General features: G+C 41.1%; 1 protein-coding gene and 2 long non-coding RNA genes across 7 annotated transcripts in view; 2 read left to right on the top strand and 1 right to left on the bottom strand.

Moving 5' to 3' along the window:
- Positions 1-49, top strand: part of LOC134343994 (uncharacterized) — a 110,646-nt gene extending 110,597 nt beyond the window's left edge. Inside the window, exon 4 of the long non-coding RNA XR_010017350.1 lies at positions 7-49. This is a non-coding gene — a long non-coding RNA (uncharacterized LOC134343994). The remainder of the gene's footprint in view (positions 1-6) is intronic.
- Positions 1-16,807, bottom strand: part of LOC134343995 (uncharacterized) — a 56,104-nt gene extending 39,297 nt beyond the window's left edge. The window contains exons 1-2 of the long non-coding RNA XR_010017351.1: positions 16,685-16,807; positions 2,366-2,513 (exon numbers count right to left, since the gene is read on the bottom strand). This is a non-coding gene — a long non-coding RNA (uncharacterized LOC134343995). The remainder of the gene's footprint in view (positions 1-2,365; positions 2,514-16,684) is intronic.
- The window catches only part of fat1a (FAT atypical cadherin 1a), a 183,476-nt gene continuing 179,726 nt past the window's right edge, over positions 15,934-19,683 (top strand). For 2 of the 5 annotated variants that reach the window (XM_063043026.1, XM_063043020.1), the window contains exon 1: positions 18,659-18,676. In XM_063043026.1, the coding sequence (XP_062899096.1) occupies positions 18,675-18,676 (2 nt within the window). In that variant the 5' untranslated portion in view covers positions 18,659-18,674. Of the gene's footprint in view, positions 16,797-18,658; positions 18,677-19,013; positions 19,360-19,683 lie in introns of those variants that run through there. The other 3 variants (XM_063043022.1, XM_063043024.1, XM_063043021.1) reach the window with 3 other exon arrangements.

The following is a 19,683-nucleotide window of genomic DNA, read 5'->3' as shown; positions in this document are numbered from 1 at the left end:
TCCCAGAAAATCGACCACTGGAACCACCCTACCAACTTGGCTGACGTCCCGGGGACCAGTGCTGCTCCGGAAACATGCGAGGAGCAATAAATACTCCCCGATGGTCGAGAGGGTTCACTTACTTCATGCGAACCACCAGTATGCCTACGTGGTTTTACCTGATGGGCGGGAGGACACAGTCTCCATCCGCGACCTGGCGCCCGCAGGAGCTCCGGGCCCCTACCCTGAACACTCTGTGGTGACTATTGACCCCCTACCCACCAATGTATGTACCTACGAGACATCGTGCACCCCAAACCCTATACAGACACCAAACGACACTCCCATACCGGGCGCGACGCACACGCACGAGGGATTACCGACACCTAACGTGCTGGCACCTGAAGTCAGGCCGGAGCCAGCACAACTGCCATCGCCGGTGCTACGTAGATCACTGCGACGGACTCGACCGCCTGATAGACTTAACCTGTAAATATACTTCTTGTAAATATTGTCAGTCACTTCACCCCACGGGACTCTTTTTAAAAAAAGGAGGGGTGAATGTGGTAAACCATGTATATATGTTGTAACTCGGTTACCTGTCTGGACACACACCTCTGCTGACTGCCCCTGTGGCTCCTCTGACTGCCCCTGTGGCTCCTCCCACAGAGTCCTGTATAAAGGTGTTCGCTTTGCCCCTCCCCCTCAGTCCGGGGGCAGACACTCACTGTGGAGGTCGTATTGTACAGCGAATAAAAGCCTTTCAGTATTTTACCAAACCTCAGTCTTTTGGAGTAATTGAAGGTGTTTCAGGGGTGTAGGCAATTTTCTAAATAGGGAGAAAATTCAGATATCATAGGCTGAAGGGGACTTGGTAGTCCTTGTGCAGGATTTCCTAAAGTTAACTTGCAGATTGGGCAGATGATAAGGAAAATATGTTAACGTTCATTTTGGTAGGAATAGTATATACTGTGACAATATTCCTTATTGTAATTGTAATCTTTATTTACGTATTGCAATGTATTGCTGCCATAAAAACAATAAACTTGACAACGCAGGCCAGAGATATTAAACCTGATTCTGATTCTGAGCCTGCGAGCAGCTTTTGTAGGCCAGCTCACAGAGCAGGGAAATGTGAACATAGAGCTGGGGAGTTGCAGTGTAGACTCCTGTAGAACCTGAGAAAGCCTTTTCCCAAGGTAGAAATATCAAATGCTCGAAGGCATGCATTCAAGATGATAGAGGAAAATATTATGGGGCATGTGTAGGGCAAGATTTTCATACAAAGGTTGATAGATGCCTGGAAAAGAATGCCAGGGTTAGTGGTGGAAGCAGATATGGCAATAGCTTTTAAACAGAACCATGAATATGCAAGATATGTATTGTACAGACGGAATCAAATTAGTTTAACTTGGCATGTGTTTGGCACAGACATTGTGGGCCAACGGATCTGTTCCTATGCTGTAGTATTTGATATTTTAAATATTTTATGGAATAATGTTTATAGAGGAGCCAAAAACATAAAAAAAAAACAGGTGCAGGCTTTGACACAGGAAGTGAGGAGCCACATGAGACACTAATTTTAGGACATTTACTCTAATTTCAGTCATCTTCCCCTTTAGGAAAATCCTAAAAACTAGTGCAAATGAGATTCCCCTGAACAGCTCTGAAATGACCCTGACCTACACCACTCGCTAATGACTGTGATTGCATTGCACTGGTTCACGTTGTCCCCTTTCACCTCTCTGCATTGCTGCTGGGAACTCAAGTTTACTCCAGGAAAATAAAGGAAAGGAGTCAGCTAACTGTTTTAATGGACCGGGGCATATTTTTATTTCTATTGATTTAAATAAAATAATAATTACTGAATTCATAAAGAAACATATTAGGTTGAATCTTAAGATATCTTTAGATGTCATACAATCAATAAATGTCTATGTATCCAAAATTATTTTTCCTGGTTTCAAGAAAAATTAATTAAAAAACAGATTTAATAAGAATACCTCTATATCTGCTTTCAACCTTTAAATCTGAATTAATGATTGGCAAGGACTCAGAGGTTAAATTCAATAATTGGTCCACAGACGATGATTCTGAAATTGTTGCCAACTGCAGAAATGGAACATCACTGGAAAGAATTGCAATTGTTCACCAAGTCATCACCTCCCCACTTTGACATTAGGGGAATGAATAATAGGGTAACTGCATGGCATGTCAATTTTCATAAAAAAATAAATCATCAATTATACTAGAGATATGTTCTGGAAACTAATGTATAACAATTAAATGTTTACCTATTTTCTCTAAATAAATTTTAATAGACATTTGACTTTGTCACATTTCAATAATAATTGTTTGGAATCTTATTTATTTCTAATCTACACACCTTCACGGAAATGCTGGAAGAACTCAGTCCCGATGAAGAACCTCGGCCTGAAACATCGACTCTTTTACTCCTCTCCATAGATGCTGCCAGAGCTGCTAAGGTCCTCAAGTTTACACTGGATTCCCAGCATCTGCACAGATTATCTTCACTGAAGATAGATAATAGGAAACCATATTATAGTCTGTTCATTTCCTGGTGAAAGATTGTGAAATATATTGTGCATGAGTAAAGCAGATGTTGATAGTGAAAGGTATTATGAATAGTGTATGTCTCCTTTACACTCCTTAAAATTCTTTACATCTAATAATTAGAATGTTTATAATAAATATTACATTTTAATTTTGTTGAAGAATTTACCAGAAAGTAGTTTATTGATACTAATATTACACAAGAAAGAGCATATGTTTAACATCATATGCTTAAGTGCATTTTGAGAATATGAGTTAAAGTTTGTATTAGTTCTGTGACCGGATTTAGCAGAATCTATCAAGCTGGTGAAAAAGATTTGGGAACTGTAAACACAGGTGAATTATGTCCAATACCACTTTTGCAGAAGCTTCGACTGTACCTTATCTAGTGTCATTCCAAGCGCATTTTGAATATAATTCCTTAATTGTGATCAATGTAGAAAGGCTACTGCTCCAATATGTTCGTCACTGATGAACTTGCAGAGGTTATGAGAAATTAGTAATTCTGACATTAGTTAAAGAATAAACTTGCTTCATTGTACTTTGTTTCTTGCGTCTTTAAAAGAAGCAAAGATTTGGCTTGTGGAAAATTATTGTTGATAGAAACATGACGAAGAATAAAAATTACCGTTCATTTTGCATCCAATTTTCCCTTCTTAAAACAGGTGACTCAAACAGAAGAAGGAAGCCTGACTAATTAGATAGTTCTTACAAACAACCGTCTTCTGTGGGATATGCCTCATTCAGTGTGACAAGATTCAAATCAAAGTAAGGAGGTGATGGCTGGTTAAAAGGGCAAAGCCATGGGTACAGCTTCTTCTGGAAAGGGACACTCTCTTTATAGAGTGAGCTTTGCCACCAAGAAGGCCTCCTGTGGAATTAGCAAATGCCTATGACCCTTATGCTTATTCTAACCTGGAATCAACATGCAATGGTCATCAACTCTTACCACCCAATCCCAGAAGCTTTAGATAACACCAAGATGTACTTCTGCTCCAACTTTGAAATAGACCTTGTTTGACAAACTGATACAGCTGGATGACTTTAACGCCAGGGTGGGCAGGACATAACCTTCTGGCAAGGCATAATCAGCAAGGACGTTTAGCTTCAACAGCTTCCTTATCTTAACAAAATCTATGAATCACAGATATAAATCTTTGAAGAGGATGCCCGTCATAATTTCATCAGAGGGACAAGTACAAGATAACATGGGAACTCAGTCTCTCTAAGCACTGGCACCTGTCCAATTATATCATCATTTTAGGTAATATGACAAAAATGTTCATATTACCTGTGTCACGACAGACACTGTTAACATCTGGTTTGACTACTGGCTAATATGCTCAATATCACCATCATTGTGGATCCAAACTGGTAGATACACTATCGTTAGAAAATAATTTTTGAATTTCTCAAGAACCTCGCAATGGCAGCTCTTCTCGGACAGTATTTCACAAATATCCTGTCAAATCCCAGACCACATGAGCCACAGCACTGGCACTGGTAATAGAGGAAGGATCAAATTGGACAATATGAAATAAGACAAGTTGAAGTTGACACTTGATGGAAGATGGAAGCTCCTGAAAAGGGTGAGGAATGCATGAAAAATTTATATTTGCTATGAATCAGGATCAAATCACCAATAGAAATAAAGTTGATAGAATCTATGGCCTGTACCAATCTGCCCACTTCTTGGATTCTAGGGTAATTTTGACCTGTGCTAAGCAGAGAGTGATCCTAAATATTGACTGTTCACAATATAAGGATGAGGTTTCAGGGTACTTGGAGGCACATGATAAAGTTGTCAAAGTCAGCCTGGTTTTCTTAAGGGGAAATCTTGCTTAACAAATTTGTTGGAATTCTTGGAGGAAATAACAGGATAAACAAAGAAGAGTCCGTGGATGTTGTTTACTTCGACTTTCAGAAAGCTTTTGACAAGGTACCATACAGGAGGCCGCTAAACGAAATAGGAGCACATGATACTATAGGAGAGATACAAGGATGGACAAAAGGTTGGCTGTGATTGACTGTCTGGCATAAGGCTATCAGTGGGAATAAAGGGAGCCTTTTCTGTTTGGAGGCAGTGATTAGTGGTGTTCCACAGGTTGGGTGTTAGGTCCATTACTAACTATCTGTGGCCAAGTTTGTGAATGACACAAGGATAGGTGGAGGGGCAGATAGTGTTGAGGAAGCAGGGTGTCTGCAGGAAGACTTATACAGATGAGGAGACTGGGCAACAAAGTGGCAGATGGAATACGGTGTAAGGAAATGACGGTCATGCACTTTGGTGGAAGGAATAAAGGTGTAGCCTATTTTCTAAACAGGGAATGAGATCAGAATTCAGAGGTTCGAAGGGATTCATGAGTCCTGGTGCAGGATTCCCCAAAGGTTAACATGCAGGTTGAGACGGAAGTGAGGAAAGCAAATGCAATGTTAACATTCATTTTGAGAGGACTGGAATATGAAAATGACGTAATGCTGAAGCCCATATTCTGAATGGTTTGAGGCCCCATATCTATGAGAGATGGGTGCTGGCATTTGAGAGAATCCAGAGGAGGTTTATGAAAAGGATCTCAGGAATAAAGGGGTTAACATATGAGGGGACTTTCATGGCTCTGAATCTGTACTCACAGTAGTTTAGAAAAATGAGGGAGGGATCTCATTGAAATCTATTGAATATTGAAAGCTCTAGATAAGAGTGGAAGTGCGGAGGATGTTTCCTATTGTGGAAGAATCTAGGACCAGGTGGTACAGCCTCATAATAGAGGGATATTCATTTAGGACAGAGATGAGGAGGAATTTCTTCAGCCAGTGTGTGGTGGATATTTGGAATTCAGTGCCACAGACGGCTATGGAGGAAAAGTTATTGGTTAGACTTAAAGTGCAGTGTGATAGGTTTTCATTAGTAAGGGTATCAAAGTGTATCAAAGTTTATGGGGAGAAGGCAGGAGAATGGGTTGAAAAGGAAAATAAATCAGCCATGATCAAATGGCAGAGTAGACTCGATGGGTCAAATGGCCTATTCTACTCCTCTCACTTATAGTCTTATATTCAAGAGTTTTGGTTTCAACCGTAATGCGTTTGCTTTTTACCATTTAGTACTTGTGTCCCACTTTCACTAGAATTTTTTAGCCAGAAACTAGGTTCAGATGAAATCTGTACTGAAGAAGGGCTTGGTCCAAAACATCGACTGTTTATTCAATTCCATAGACGCTGCCTGACCTGCTGCATTCCTCCAGCATTTTGTGTATGTTGCTTTGGATTTCCAGCATCTGCAGAATTTTTTGTGCTTAAATTAAATATACTGTATTTATTCTCCTCATATTTCATTTTGGTAGTTTCCAGCCTGACAGTATCAACATTAATTTTTTTAAATTTGTGACAACCACTCCCCTCCATTTTCCATGCTTATCCTCCCACCTCCCTTTTGCTTTCACTTATTCCAGCAGTCCTCACATTCCTCATCTTCTCCCCTGTCCCCATGACCTGCCCACACCTCCCTCTGGTTCCCCACCTCTTTCCCTTTATTGCATGATCCACTGCCTTCTCCTATCAGATTCCTCCTTCTTCAGCCATTTATCTCTTCCACCTATCACCTACTAGCTTTTCACATTGTTTTCTTTCATCCTCTTTCCCCCACTTACCTACTTTTTCACTCACCCAGCATTTTCTGCCATCTTGTGACCAACCCTTCCTCCTACCTTTTTGTTCTGGTGTCTGTCCCCTTCCTTACCAGTCCTCAAGAAAGTTCCCAGCCTGAAAAATTAACTGTTCATTTCCCTTCATAGATGCTGCTTGACATGTTAAGTTCCTCTAGCACTTTGTATGTATTTCTCAAGATTTCCAGTATCTGCAAAATTTCTTGTGATCCATTTATAAATCTCTCTGTCTTACTAGTTTGCTTAACTGTTTTAAAATGCCTAAATTCTATCTAGATGACCAAGTTTTTGATCAGTTCCTTAACATCTACAAATGTATCTGGGTGATTTTTTAAAAAATGACATTCCACCAAGCAGATAAGAATGTTTTGCCACAATAAAGACAATATGTCCTGTAAATATGCTGTTTGCATCATGAAAGGAAAAGCTAATTATAAACTACATAAATGTGTATTAAAACAGTCCTACATTTCAATAGTAACTTAATTTCAAACATATCTCGTTTATTTTAAAATGCTTTGTGTGAAGTTTTGCGATTGAAGGTTGCTATATAATTTCAATTCATTCTTTCCTTCACTGGGCAAAGCAAATACAGAAGTGTATTAGTGATGAGTATTTGGCTCCTTTTAGTCATCAGTTAGTTTATTTCAGATATGTGTAGTGTATAACTGCTTGATGTACTTTCACCACGCTCTTCAATTTTACATTTCGGTTTTGATTCTGTGTGATTGCTCTCTGCTATATATATATGAAGATGCTTCATGGGCTCCTATATTCTACTTTGAAATCCATTGAAAACTCATGTCTTCGGCTGCATTTATAGCAAAATCCATTGTAAATTTGTCAATAGCAAAATGTGTTACCGCTTTTACTTCTAGGTAGCCTGTGATATATCTTCACAACATTATACAATCTGTCATGGTAACAACAGGTCAGAAATCAGATAAAAGCTGGTAATTATATTCCCAATACATGAGTGACGGTAATGATGATCTTTCCCATTTGTATATAATCAGAGGAAAGGAATAAGATCAGTATTATCAGCATATGGGTGGGAGATTGAAAATTCACAATAGCCTTTCATTCAATGTCAGCAAAACTGAAGAACTGATTACTGAGGAGGAAACTGGAAGTCCATGAGCCAGTCCTCATCAGGGGGTCGGAGGTGGAGAGGGTCAGCAACGTTAAATTCCTTGGCAGTATCATTTCAAAGAATCTGTCCTGGGTCCCTCACAAAAGAGCCATTACAAAGAAGGCACAGTAGCACCTCTACTTTCTTAGACACTTGCGAACATTCGGCACGTCATCTAAACTTTGACAAACTTCTACAGATGCATGATGGAGAGCATACTGACTAGTTGCATCACGGCCTGTATGGAAATATCAATGCCCTTGAATAGAAAAGTCTACAAAAAGGAGTATATGATGATATATATGTACTTTGATAATAAATTTACTTTGAACTATGATTTGTAGTTTCTGCTTCAAAACAATGCAAATCTTAATTCTACCAAAGAACGCTCTGATGCAGGGTTTTAATCTGAAATCTTGAGCATTCTTTGCTTCCCACAGATGCTGCTCACCCTGCTGAGTTTTCCCAGCCATTTCTCCTTTTTTAACTAAAATATAATTAATTTTAAAACTATTCATTCAACCTATGATAATACTATACTATTAAAAATAGAGAAATCTGAATAAACTCTGCAGATAAGGCAGCATCTGTGGAAGAAGAATCAAAGTTAATGCTTCAGTACAAAAAACCTTCATCAAAACTGTAAAGAGAGCAAATATTTTTTTAAAGATCTACAGAGGGAATTGAAAGACTATAGAACATGAATGGGGTATATATTGTCCCGATAATGGTACCTACAGCTGGTATCATCTCAAAGGCACTGCACAATAGCATTAACAATTAGGGCTATGCAGTTATATCCATGGAAGGATGAATTGGAGAAAGGGAATAACACTGATAAGGACTGGCATTGTGATAAATTGTTAATGAAGCTATCTGACCGATTGATATGGGCAGCAGGCCAGAGATAAACTAAAGAACTAAGTAAAAACAATGAACCGCAGGGCAGAACTGCAGGAACTATCCAGCCTGTTGGGCAGTCTCAACTGAAGGAGAAAAAAAAACTGAGTTAATATCGCAGATGGATAACCTTCAACAGAATTGCCCAGCTTTGCTATAGAGAAAGCAAGTTATCTGAAATTGTTGAATTTAATATTTAGTCCCTAAGGCTGCAGTGTGGCCAGGCTCAAGTTCACATTGAGCTTCATTAGAACAGTGCAGGAAGGTGGACAGATTGGTCAGACTGGGAAGTGGGATAGAGAGTTTAAATGACAGGTAACTGCTCAGTCCATCAGAGGATAAAGCCCTCCCAACGCTAAGCATATCTACCAGTAGTACCGCCACAAGAAAGCAGCATCCATTATCAAGGACCCCCACCATCCAGGCCATGCTCTCCTTATTGTTGCTGCCATCGTGAAGGAGGTACAGAACCAGGTTCAGAAATGGTTATTACCCTTCAAACATTAGGCTCCCGAACCAGAGTGGATAGCTTCTCTCCCCTCAACTGAACTGATCACTGACTACAACCTACAGATTCACTTTCAAGGACTCTCATGTTCTCAATATTTATTGCTTATTTATTTATTATTTTTTTCTCAACTCAAACTGGTAAAACCAGAGGTACAGGGATAGCCAGGCACACTCATTTGTCAATTGCTAGGAACTCTCGGATTATTCCAGTGATGTGGCTTTCTGATTTACATGGATATTACTGCATAGCCTTAATTGTTAATGCTATTGTGTAGTGGCTTTGAGATGATACCAGCTGTAGATACCATTATTGGGACAATGTATACCCCGTTCATGTTCTATAGTCTTTCAATTCCCTCTTTTAACTCAGCATTTTTCTGGTGTTTTTCACTTAATGATTTCTGTAGGTTATGTGTGTTTGGAATGGCTGTACCTAGTAAGTAAGTTGATTATCCTGTATTGTTACATCCGCATGGTTATTATCGATTGTCCTATCTGTAATAACAGATCGGTCATAATATAACTTGTGGGACTCTGACTCTAAAACTGGATCAGGATTGTATTTATAGTAAGGTATGGTTTCTTTTATGAGTTTGTATTTTAAAGCAAGATTTTGATGAATGATGTTTGCCACTTGATTCTTCCTGTGTAAGTAATCAGATTGAGTTAAACTCCTGCAGGATCCTGTAATGTGTTGGATTGTTCCTGTTTTTCTTCTCAGTATTTTCTGCATTTATCATCTTGAATTTGTTGGTCTTTTATTAAGTATCTTTGATCGTTTTTAGAGTTAACCACCTGGTCTTCTGTTTCCATAAGGAACCCCTGTTTCTGGGAAGAGGTCTCCAAATCTGAGCCAGGCATTTGATGCTTGCTTGTCGATATCTAGTCTGCTCAGATCATGGGGATGTCTTCCATGGAGGGTCATACTCTTCCATTGGTTAACTTTTTCTTCAATAGTGATAATCTCTTCATTTTTCTGGGTTATACTTTCATTTAAATTTAGTGGTGTATACTTCTTATAGGATTTGCATATGCTGAAGAGTAGTGCTGAATCTGTTTTCGCTGACCAAAATATGTTCTTAGAAGTTAAATCTGACTGCTATGTAAGTTTTTAATGTATGTTATTCTACTTCTTCCTTCTGTCCTACATAGTGTTAATCTAAGTGTGTTAGAGTGTTTTCTGAAATTTGTCATTTTGGTTCTTATTTTTCTTTCTAAATTTTTAAGATCAGTTTCAGACCAAGACATTATGCCAAAAATACGTTAATATAGGTGTAGTGAAAGGGCTTATTGCCTTTGTTATATTTTTACTGTTGAGCTCTGTTTGGCACATTTTCTTAAGTCTTGAAGGAAAGTCTGTCAAAAGTTTTTCCTTTATTGCACTATAATCTATTTCCTTTGCTTGTTGAAATCCCAGATACTTGTCTGTTTCATATGCATCCATCGGTTGTATTGTATCCTACTGCCTCTGTTTTGCATTCTGCTAGTTCTATTGCACCTTTCTTTATGTTTAATGTTCTGCATTTTTCTAGTCCAAAGCATGTTTATAGCTTTTGAAAATAGTTCCATTTGATTTAATTGCTTTTGCTTTACTGATGAAGGAGTGTATAATTTCAAATAGTCTGTTATTTGTTTAAGCAACACACATCAAAGTTGCTGGTGAACGCAGCAGGCCAGGCAGCATCTCTAGGAAGAGGTACAGTCAACGTTTCAGGCTAAGACCCTTCATCAGGACTAACTGAAGAAAGAGCTAGTAAGAGATATGAAAGTGGGAAGGGGAGAGGGAGATCCAAAATGATAGGAGAAGACAGGAGGGGGAGGGATGGAGCCAAGAGCTGGACAGGTGATTGGCAAAAGGGATATGAGAGGATCATGGGACAGGAGGACCAGGGAGAAGGAAAAGGGAGGGGGGGGGAAACCCAGAGGATGGGCAAGCAGTATAGTCAGAGGGACAGAGGGAGAAAAAGGAGAGTGAGAGAAAGAATGTGTGTCTATAAATAACTGATGGGATACGAGGAGGAGGTGGGGCATTAGCGGAAGTTAGAGAAGTCAATGTTCATGCCATCAGGTTGGAGGCTACCCAGACGGAATATAAGGTGTTGTTCCTCCAACCTGAGTGTGGCTTCATCTTTACAGTACAGGAGGCCGTGGATAGACATGTCAGAATGGGAATGGAATGTGGAATTAAAATGTGTGGCCACTGGAAGATCCTGCTTTCTCTGGCAGACAGAGCGTAGGTGTTCAGCAAAACGATCTGCCAGTCTGCGTCGGGTCTCGCCAATATATAGAAGGCCACATCGGGAGCACCGGACGCAGTATATCATCCCAGCCGACTCACAGGTGAAGTATCGCCTCACCTGGAAGGACTGTCTGGGGCCCTGAAGGATGGTAAGAGAGGAAGTGTAAGGGCATGTGTAGCACTTGTTCCGCTTACAAGGATAAGTGCTAGGAGGGAGATCAGTGGGGAGGGACGAATGGACAAGGGAGTCGCGTAGGGAGCAATCCTTGCGGAAAGCGGGGGGGGAGGGGAAGATGTGCTTAGTGGTGGGATCCCATTGGAGCTGGCGGAAGTTACAGAGAATAATATGTTGGACCCGGAGGCTGGTGGGGTGGTAGGTGAGGACCAGGGGAACCCTATTCCTCGTGGGGTGGTGGGAGGATGGAGTGAGAGCAGATGTGCGTGAAATGGGGGAGATGCGTTTGAGAGCGGAGTTGATGGTGGAGGAAGGGAAGCTCCTTTCTTTAAAAAAGGAGGACATCTCCCTCGTCCTGGAATGAAAAGCCTCATCTTCCCCTCCCATCTCTCTGCTTTCTGCAAGGATCACTCCCTACGCGACTCCCTTGTCCATTTATCCCCCCATTCCTCCCCACTGATCTCCCTCCTGGCACTTATCCTTGTAAGCGGAACAAGTGCTACGCATGTCCTTACACTTCCTCCCTTACCACCATTCAGGGCCCCAGACAGTCCTTCCAGGTGAGGCGACACTTCACCTGTGAGTCGGCTGGGGTGATATACTGCATCCGGTGCTCCTGATGTGGCCTTCTATATATTGGTGAGATCCGACGCAGACTGGGAAATCATTCTGCTGAACACCTACGCTCTGTCCGCCAGAGAAAGCAGGACCTTCCAGTGGCCACACATTTTAATTCCACATTCCATTCCCATTCTGATATGTCTATCCACGGCCTCCTCTACTGTAAAGATGAAGCCACACTCAGGTTGGAGGAACAACACCTTATATTCCATCTGGGTAGCCTCCAACCTGATGGCATGAACATTGACTTCTCTAACTTCCGCTAACGCCCCACCTCCCCCTCGTACCCCATCCGTTATTTATATACACACATTCTTTCTCTCACTCTCCTTTTTCTCCCTCTGTCCCTCTGACTATACCCCTTGCCCATCCTCTGGGTTTCCCCCCCACCTTTTCCTTCTCCCTGGGCCTCCTGTCCCATGATCCTCTCATATCCCTTTTGCCAATCACCTGTCCAGCTCTTGGCTCCATCCCTCCCCCTCCTGTCTTCTCCTATCATTCTGGATCTCCCCCTCCCCCTCCAACTTTCAAATCTCTTACTAGCTCTTTCTTCAGTTAGGCCTGACAAAGGGTCTTAGCCTGAAACGTCGACTGTACCTCTTCCTAGAGATGCTGCCTGGCCTGCTGCGTTCACCAGCAACTTTGATGTGTGTTGCTTGAATTTCCAGCATCTGCAGAATTCCTCATGTTTGCGCTATTATTTGTTTGTTTGTTTTTATTTTTATTTATTCATTCTTTATTCTGTATGTGCACAGTTTGTTGTCTTTTGTCCATATTGTTGTTGTGGTCTCTCATTGATTCGATAATGGTTTTAGATTCATTGAGTATGACTGCAAGAAAATGAGTCTCAGGATTGTTTATAGTGACATACAGTACACTCGGTGTACTTTGATAATACATTTACTTTGACATCAGCCGTGATGAAGTGTTTTGAGAGGTTGGTGATGAAACATATGAAATTCTGCCTGAGAAGTGACTTAGTTATCCATTCCAATTTGCCTACTGGTTCACAGCAGATGCCATTTCACTGGGTGTTCACTCAACCCTGGAACATCTGGACAGCAATGATGCATACATCAGGATTGGCTACAACTCGGCATTCAATACTATTATCCCTTCTAATCAAATCAATCAGCTTCATAACCTTAGCCTCAATACCTCCTCATGCAACTGGATCCTCAATCTCCTCACGGTCAGTTCAGATTGGCAAAAACATCTACTCCACAATCTCCATCAGCACAAGTACACCTCAAGGTTATATGCTTAGCCACCTGCTCTACTCACTGTGAGGCAAAGCACAGCTCCAATGCCATATTCAGGTTTGCTGACAACAGCACTGTTGTTAGCTGAATTAAAGATGGTGATGAAGCAACATGTAGGAGGGAGATTGAAAATCTGGCTGAGTGGTGCCACAGCAACCTCTCATTCAATGTCAACAAAACCAAGGAGCTGAGTATTAACTTCAGGAGGAGGAAACTGGAGGTCTGTGACTCACTCCTCACCAGGGATCAGAGGTGGAGAGGGTCAGCAGCTTTAGATTCCATGATGTTATCATTTCAGAGGACCTGACCTGGGCCCAGCATTTAAGTGTCATTACAAAGAAAGCACAGCAGCGCCTCTACTTCCTTAGAACATTGTGAAGTTTCAGCATGGCATCGAATACTTTTACAAACTGCTATAGATGTGTGGTGCAGAGTATATTGACTGGTTGTATGACGGCCTGGTACAGAAACACCAATGCCCTAGAGTGTAAGGTCCTACAAAAAGTAGTGCATATGGCCTGTCAATCACCGATAACATCCTCCTCACCATTGTGCATATCTACATGGAGTACTGTTGCAGGAAAGTAGAATCCATCATTAACGACCCCCAGCATGATCTCTTCTCCATGCTGCCATCAGGAAGAAGGTACAGGAACAGCAGAACCTGCACCACCCAGTTCAGGAATCGTTTTACCCCTCAACCATCAAGCTCTTGAACCAGAAGGGATAACTTTGCTTAATTTCACTTGCCTCATTACTGAACTGTTCCCACAAACTACGGACTCAATTTCAAGGATTCTTCATCTCATGTTTCTTGATATTTATTTCTTATTTGTTCAGTAATTTTTTTTCTTTGTGTTTGCACATTTTTGTTGTCTTTTGCACATTAGTCCATTCTACAGAGTGTGGTATTTCATCAATTCTATGGTGTTTCTTGGATTTACTGTGTATTCCTGTAAGGGAACAGATTTCAGGGTTGAAAAAGTATCTAGTGCTTTCCCGGCATAAATGCTGAATAAACTATTCTTGGGCTTCCAGCTGGGTACAGGTATCAATTATAACTGATATTTCAGTGACAAATTCTGCCATCTTCATCAGGGATGATGCCTGGGCATGTCTAGTCCAGTGGTATTTATATCCCTATTTTCCCTTCCTCCTGATTGGTTAGTCCTCATCCAATCAGGTTTCTGCTCTCCCACCTTGTTTACAATCGAATTCCAGTTCTTATTTAGAGCAAAACCTTTGTCTTTGTTAAAATTCTTTTCCTCCAGTTTTATTTCAATGGCTACCTTCACCAGTCTGTCCCTAAAGCCATTGGCCTGGAATAGTAGTTTTGTCCCATCGAAGTCAATCCTATGGCCATTGCGAATGACATGTTCTGCCTCTACTGATTTCTCCCAGTAACCCAAGTGGATACATCTCCTGTGTTCCCTGATGTGGGTTTCCACCCCAAGTCCCGTTGGCCAAAGGAGGAAAAAGGAGGTGTATTCCTTTAGCTTACCCGGAGAAGTTGACGGTAGCAGAACAGTGCATTCATAATGGCCACAGGATTGATTTTGACAGCACAAAACTACTATGGTGCACCAATGGCTTTTGGTCCACCTGGTGAAGGAAACCATTGAAATGAAACTAGAGGAAAAGAATTTTAACAAAGATGAAAGTTTTGCTCTAAGTAAAAATTGGAATTTGATTGTAACTGAGACGGGAGAGTGGATACCTGGTTGGATGAGGAGTAACCAATCAGGAGGGACTAACTACGGCAGTATAAATACCACTAAGCTAAACATGCCCAGGCATCATCCCTGATAAAGTTGGCAGAGTTTGTCATCAAATCATCGGTTATAATCGATACCTGTACCAGATGAAAGCCTGAGAAGAGTATATTCGAATTTCAGGGTTGTACATACAGTACTACAGTATTGCAGTAATTTAATGCATTTTGCACTATGCTGCTGCCACAAAAACAAACAAATTTCTTGACATATGTGAGGAATGATAAACCTGATTCTGATATGGGTCTCTGTAGTGGACTTAGGAGTGGGAAGGTGACAGGGAGAGGTGAATCATGATTGGGAAAAGGGGAAGGGAGAGGGGAGGGAGCAGAAAGCACCGGAGAGACATTCTGTAATGAACAATAAACTAATTGTTTGGAATCAAATATCCTTGCCTGTTCTCTCAGGGCTGGGTGTGTCTGCACCTGCGACACACCCCCACCCCTAGCACTCTTGTCTACCATCTGTCCCATATCCTTCCTATAGCGCTCCACCCTTGCCATTCCCAACATTCTTTGCTACCGCCAGATTTACAAATACTTTCTCCACTCTACATTGATAAATACAATACTGTGCAAAAGTCTTAGGCATCTAGATATATATACGTGCCTAAGAATTTTGTACAGTATAGTATACGGTGACATATATGTACTTTGATAATAAATTCATTTTGTACTTTGTATTTTGCATTATTTGTTTATTTATTATTATTCATATTTGCACAGTTTGTCTCCTTTTGCACTCCCTTCCATTCATGTCTATGCGTGGAATGCCACGTTTAGTCAATGTTATGCGGGAGATTGGGCAGAATTAAATAAGTAGTACGATTTCATGGCGTTAAGCTCATAATCATGTTGGAATCATATACCGACAAATAGTATAAAACCATAAGACCATAAGACATAATATGGTACCCCACAATCCACGGTCTAAAGATTCATCCAGTGGCCACTGCCTGTGCTGATGTTTCTTTCTGATATCAGAATTTGCCGGGCACATCTGCCCATTCCTTTCTATGGTCGAATTCAGTTCGGCGGCAAAGATTCAGTAACAAAGCTTCGTGAAATTATCCGAGCGTTAAACCAATAGATTCTGCAGTTGTTTAATTGATTCCTTATAGGGTAATTGATACATTGAACTTACAAATATAATTATAACATAGGATTTTCTTTAACCTTCCAAACCAAGCTACATGATTTTGGCAATGCATGAAAGAAGTCGCGATGTCATTGTTGTCAATGGAAACACCACTAAAGCAGCCATAAATCAGGTGCCAAATATTCTGAAAGATCTGTTTTTTTTATTATCGACAATGTTTAAGGCAATTCAGTCATTTCCACTCCAGAATTAGGATTGTCGAATTATTGAAATTATTAATTATATTTATAAAAATGGAAATTAATTACACCGATATATTGATAATAATGCCCATGTTTGAATTTTGAGGTGATTAGAATTAAATAACTACCAAATTATATTTTAGGCTGGTTAACCAAAAAATAATTCTATGGGAATTAGAAATAAACAACGCAATATGGAATGCTGTATTTTCTACTCACAAGAAAATATACAGAATAAGCAAGTGAATTCAACAGTTATTTTTATCTTGTGAAATACTTCGGACTTTGTTTTAAACTTGGGAAACTTTTAGTGCATTCCCAGGCACGGGAGATAGAGAAGGAGGAGAGGGGAGGGGAGGAGAGAATCATTGACGTCATTGCCTGTAATCTATAGACATCCCACCAGGAATTGTGTTGGTAGCTGAGTTTGGAAACGCTTTTACATGACTCTTTCACTTTACTCACATCATTACAAACTTGTTTCGAATCGCTGGAAATGTGATGATTCCGAAGAATATTACCTTCGATCCCGCTCTCTGGTGGAGTGAATTAAAAAGTAGGAATAGCGTTCTCTTTTTGTCTGGTAATCCCCGGAATTTTATCTGCTCGGAACTGTCGAATCCATCTGGTGTGGTAAGTCTTTGCAATGGTGATTTCGGAATGATGCTATTTCAAGTGAGGCCTTGTAATTTCGTTTAATTTGGCACTGACATTGAAAAAAATGATATCGGAGACAATGTACCTGACCTCGATATAATAATTTTAATTCTGTGATGTGCAGTTTCTCTAAGTAAGCATAAAAGAAAGCTATGGAAACTCGATTTGTTAGAATAAACGGCACTATTTTCAAAACACATCAAGTTGTTTCGAAAACAAATTTGTGGCTGCAACAATGAAGAACGCGCACCACAAAAGTCTATTTAAAGGATACATTTAGTGATTTTTTTCACTGAAATTGGATTACTAAGTTTGCAGCCTTGACTTCTGCTGCAACGACGATCGTCATCACACGATCTAAATAATCTTATGCGGCAATATTGTAAAAGAGCGCCTCTGTGCGTTTACGGCACAGAAGGCACCGAACAAAGTTCAAACAGCCGACCCCGTCCGTTTCCATTCCGATGAATACACAATTAGGGCACGGTTCAGAAAAGGCTCAGTTGTTTAACTTAATATTTTCACAGTATTCCTTTTGCAAGTCTGGGGTTGCCTTTCTTCGGAAACAATGGAATTGTTGTCTGAATACCTGAAAGATGCAAATACCGAAAAAGTGATTTTGCAGAAGTGATCCAATAAAACGTGCAATGTTTAGATTTTTCACGTCAAGTCAGTTTGCCTGGTACAGGCAATAATTCTCTTTAAACTCCATAACAAGATTGATCAATATGACCTTTTTACCCGGAACCGGGATGGAAATCGCTATTGCCATGATTAATACATTTTATTGTTCTGCGTATGATAATTGTTCTAACTGCAGTTCTTTTCAAAGTTCGGGTGAGACTTTCGCCCGGTTCTATTTGATTTCGGCCCTGGGCTTTCAACATCCCGACCTTTGTATGAAAGCCTTTTCAGATAGTAAGTGGTTTCAATAAAGTTTGACTAGTGCGCGAGATTAGAAAGCACTGCAACTAAAATATTATGTTTTACATATATTTTGCCTACAATGCCTGTACTTGAATAATTCTTTTGAGCAAATTTCATTTTACCCTTCATTGCTCAGTCGTGGAGTCCTTCATTTCAAAGTATGAAATTCATGACCAGATTACTTGAACAGGAAGTTGGTAACAACTGTACTTCATCCTCGAGGTGCATCTGGCAGCAGTCAGTGTAAATCAATCTATTGTCTCGCTCGGAAGATTAGATAATGCGAGAACTTTCCCCAGGGCACATTAATTTTAACTTTTGGATCTTGGAAGATTTGGCGATTAGCAAGTAATGCTGTGCTATGCAACTTTTGAATGCGACTCATTGCTTCTTTTGGTGGTGGGGGGGAGGGGCGATGCTCTTTTAATTTGCCGTCCCTTAGATGAAGCATTTTGTAAATTCAATAAAAAAAATCTCAAAATAGAGGCTATCTTGTTTTTCTGACTTTCCAGTTAATAATAGTTATAGGTTTAGAATAGTCCTGCTTGCTATGGAAATGAAATGGTTGCTATACTTTCATTTCAAGTTCGTGCACGGAGCCATCCGCACTCCACATTATATATAGCATTTCAATTCAGTTCTATTCTATTTGAATGTTGCTGCTAACTTTGCGATTGCTGGATAATCCACGCTAGCAGTGAGCGAAACTCGTCTGCGTAGCACATCCCTTGCGTGTTTGAGTATACTGTAGTTAGCTCTCAGGACTCTCGCGGTTACAGCGGCTTTTGGATGGGGAGGGATATGTTACGACTGGTTAGACCTTTGTTCGTTTGCACAGCCTTTTGTATCATGTTAGGCTCTTTGAAATAATGTAAGATGTTTCATAGAAACTGAGGTTCATCGGAAGATACTTCTAGACAAAACAAAATGTACAGTTTTTGGAATATATACCTTTCTCTGCCCTACAGTACTGTATCGTGACGGAACAGGGATGTATGGGAACGGGTTAGGAGTAGAATGTGTAAATTAAAGTTGAGAAACTTGAGAGCGTCGGACGCCTTTATACTGAATTTTAGCTTGATCCAATTAAAAGTAGTTTGCATGAAGTTAAAATGTAACAGTTCTGCGGTTGGTTTAATGTTGATCAAAAGGCGCACACTGTTTAGTGAAAGGGGGAATAACTGCAAGGAGGGGTATTGGCGGAACGAATTCAGGAGTTAGTGGAGAGAAAGTGAGGGGGTGGGGGAAGGTCGGAGTGTGTCTGGAGAAGCAGAAGGTAGCCGGAGCTGCTGCATGCCAAGGGAAGGTAGTGCCGGGCACAGCGCATGCTCGCCGCCTGCTGCGGCCGGACCGGCGATGGGAGAGGGAGACTGAGTCAGTGAGCTACTTCGATCATGCAGCGTTTAGCCTGGACAAAGCCACTAGCTGCTCCCTGCCCGAGTTAATGCCTCCGGCAGCTTGGGCTGGAGGGAGAGAGGAGAGCACCGCGCCGGGAAAGTTTGCGGGCTGTTGTTGGAGTGAGTGCGGGGGCCCGGAGCCCGGGTGGGGGGCTTTGTGGCAGGGGCACACATTGGGCGGCAGCTCGGCACCGGACCGTGGAGCGCCAGACACAGTGAGTTCTCTTTCGCTCCGACTTTCCTACGTTGGTTTTAAACATTGGGGTATTTCTGAGTATAGATATCTTGCCCGAGTGCAAAGCTCCTTTAGAAAGTTTGCTGCAGAGTTTAGATCGGACGTTGCTGCCCACACAGTGTCGGGACTCCGGGAAGAGGGGCGGGGGTGGTGTGGTGGGAGGCGAGTTGGTGAGGGAGTGGGTTGGGGGGGGGGTTCGAGCCGGGCTATGCGCAGGTAGGTCCAGCAATGTGGCCGCTAATTTGCCGCCGGGTTTTACCGATAAAACTTTGATTCTTTGATGCAGATTTGATTTACTATTTTG

The sequence above is a fragment of the Mobula hypostoma genome, chromosome 3, assembly GCF_963921235.1.
Source record: "Mobula hypostoma chromosome 3, sMobHyp1.1, whole genome shotgun sequence".
NCBI classification, from domain to species: Eukaryota; Metazoa; Chordata; class Chondrichthyes; order Myliobatiformes; family Myliobatidae; genus Mobula; species Mobula hypostoma.
Note: the sequence above shows the minus strand (reverse complement) of the source record. Positions and strands in the feature narration are given on the sequence as shown.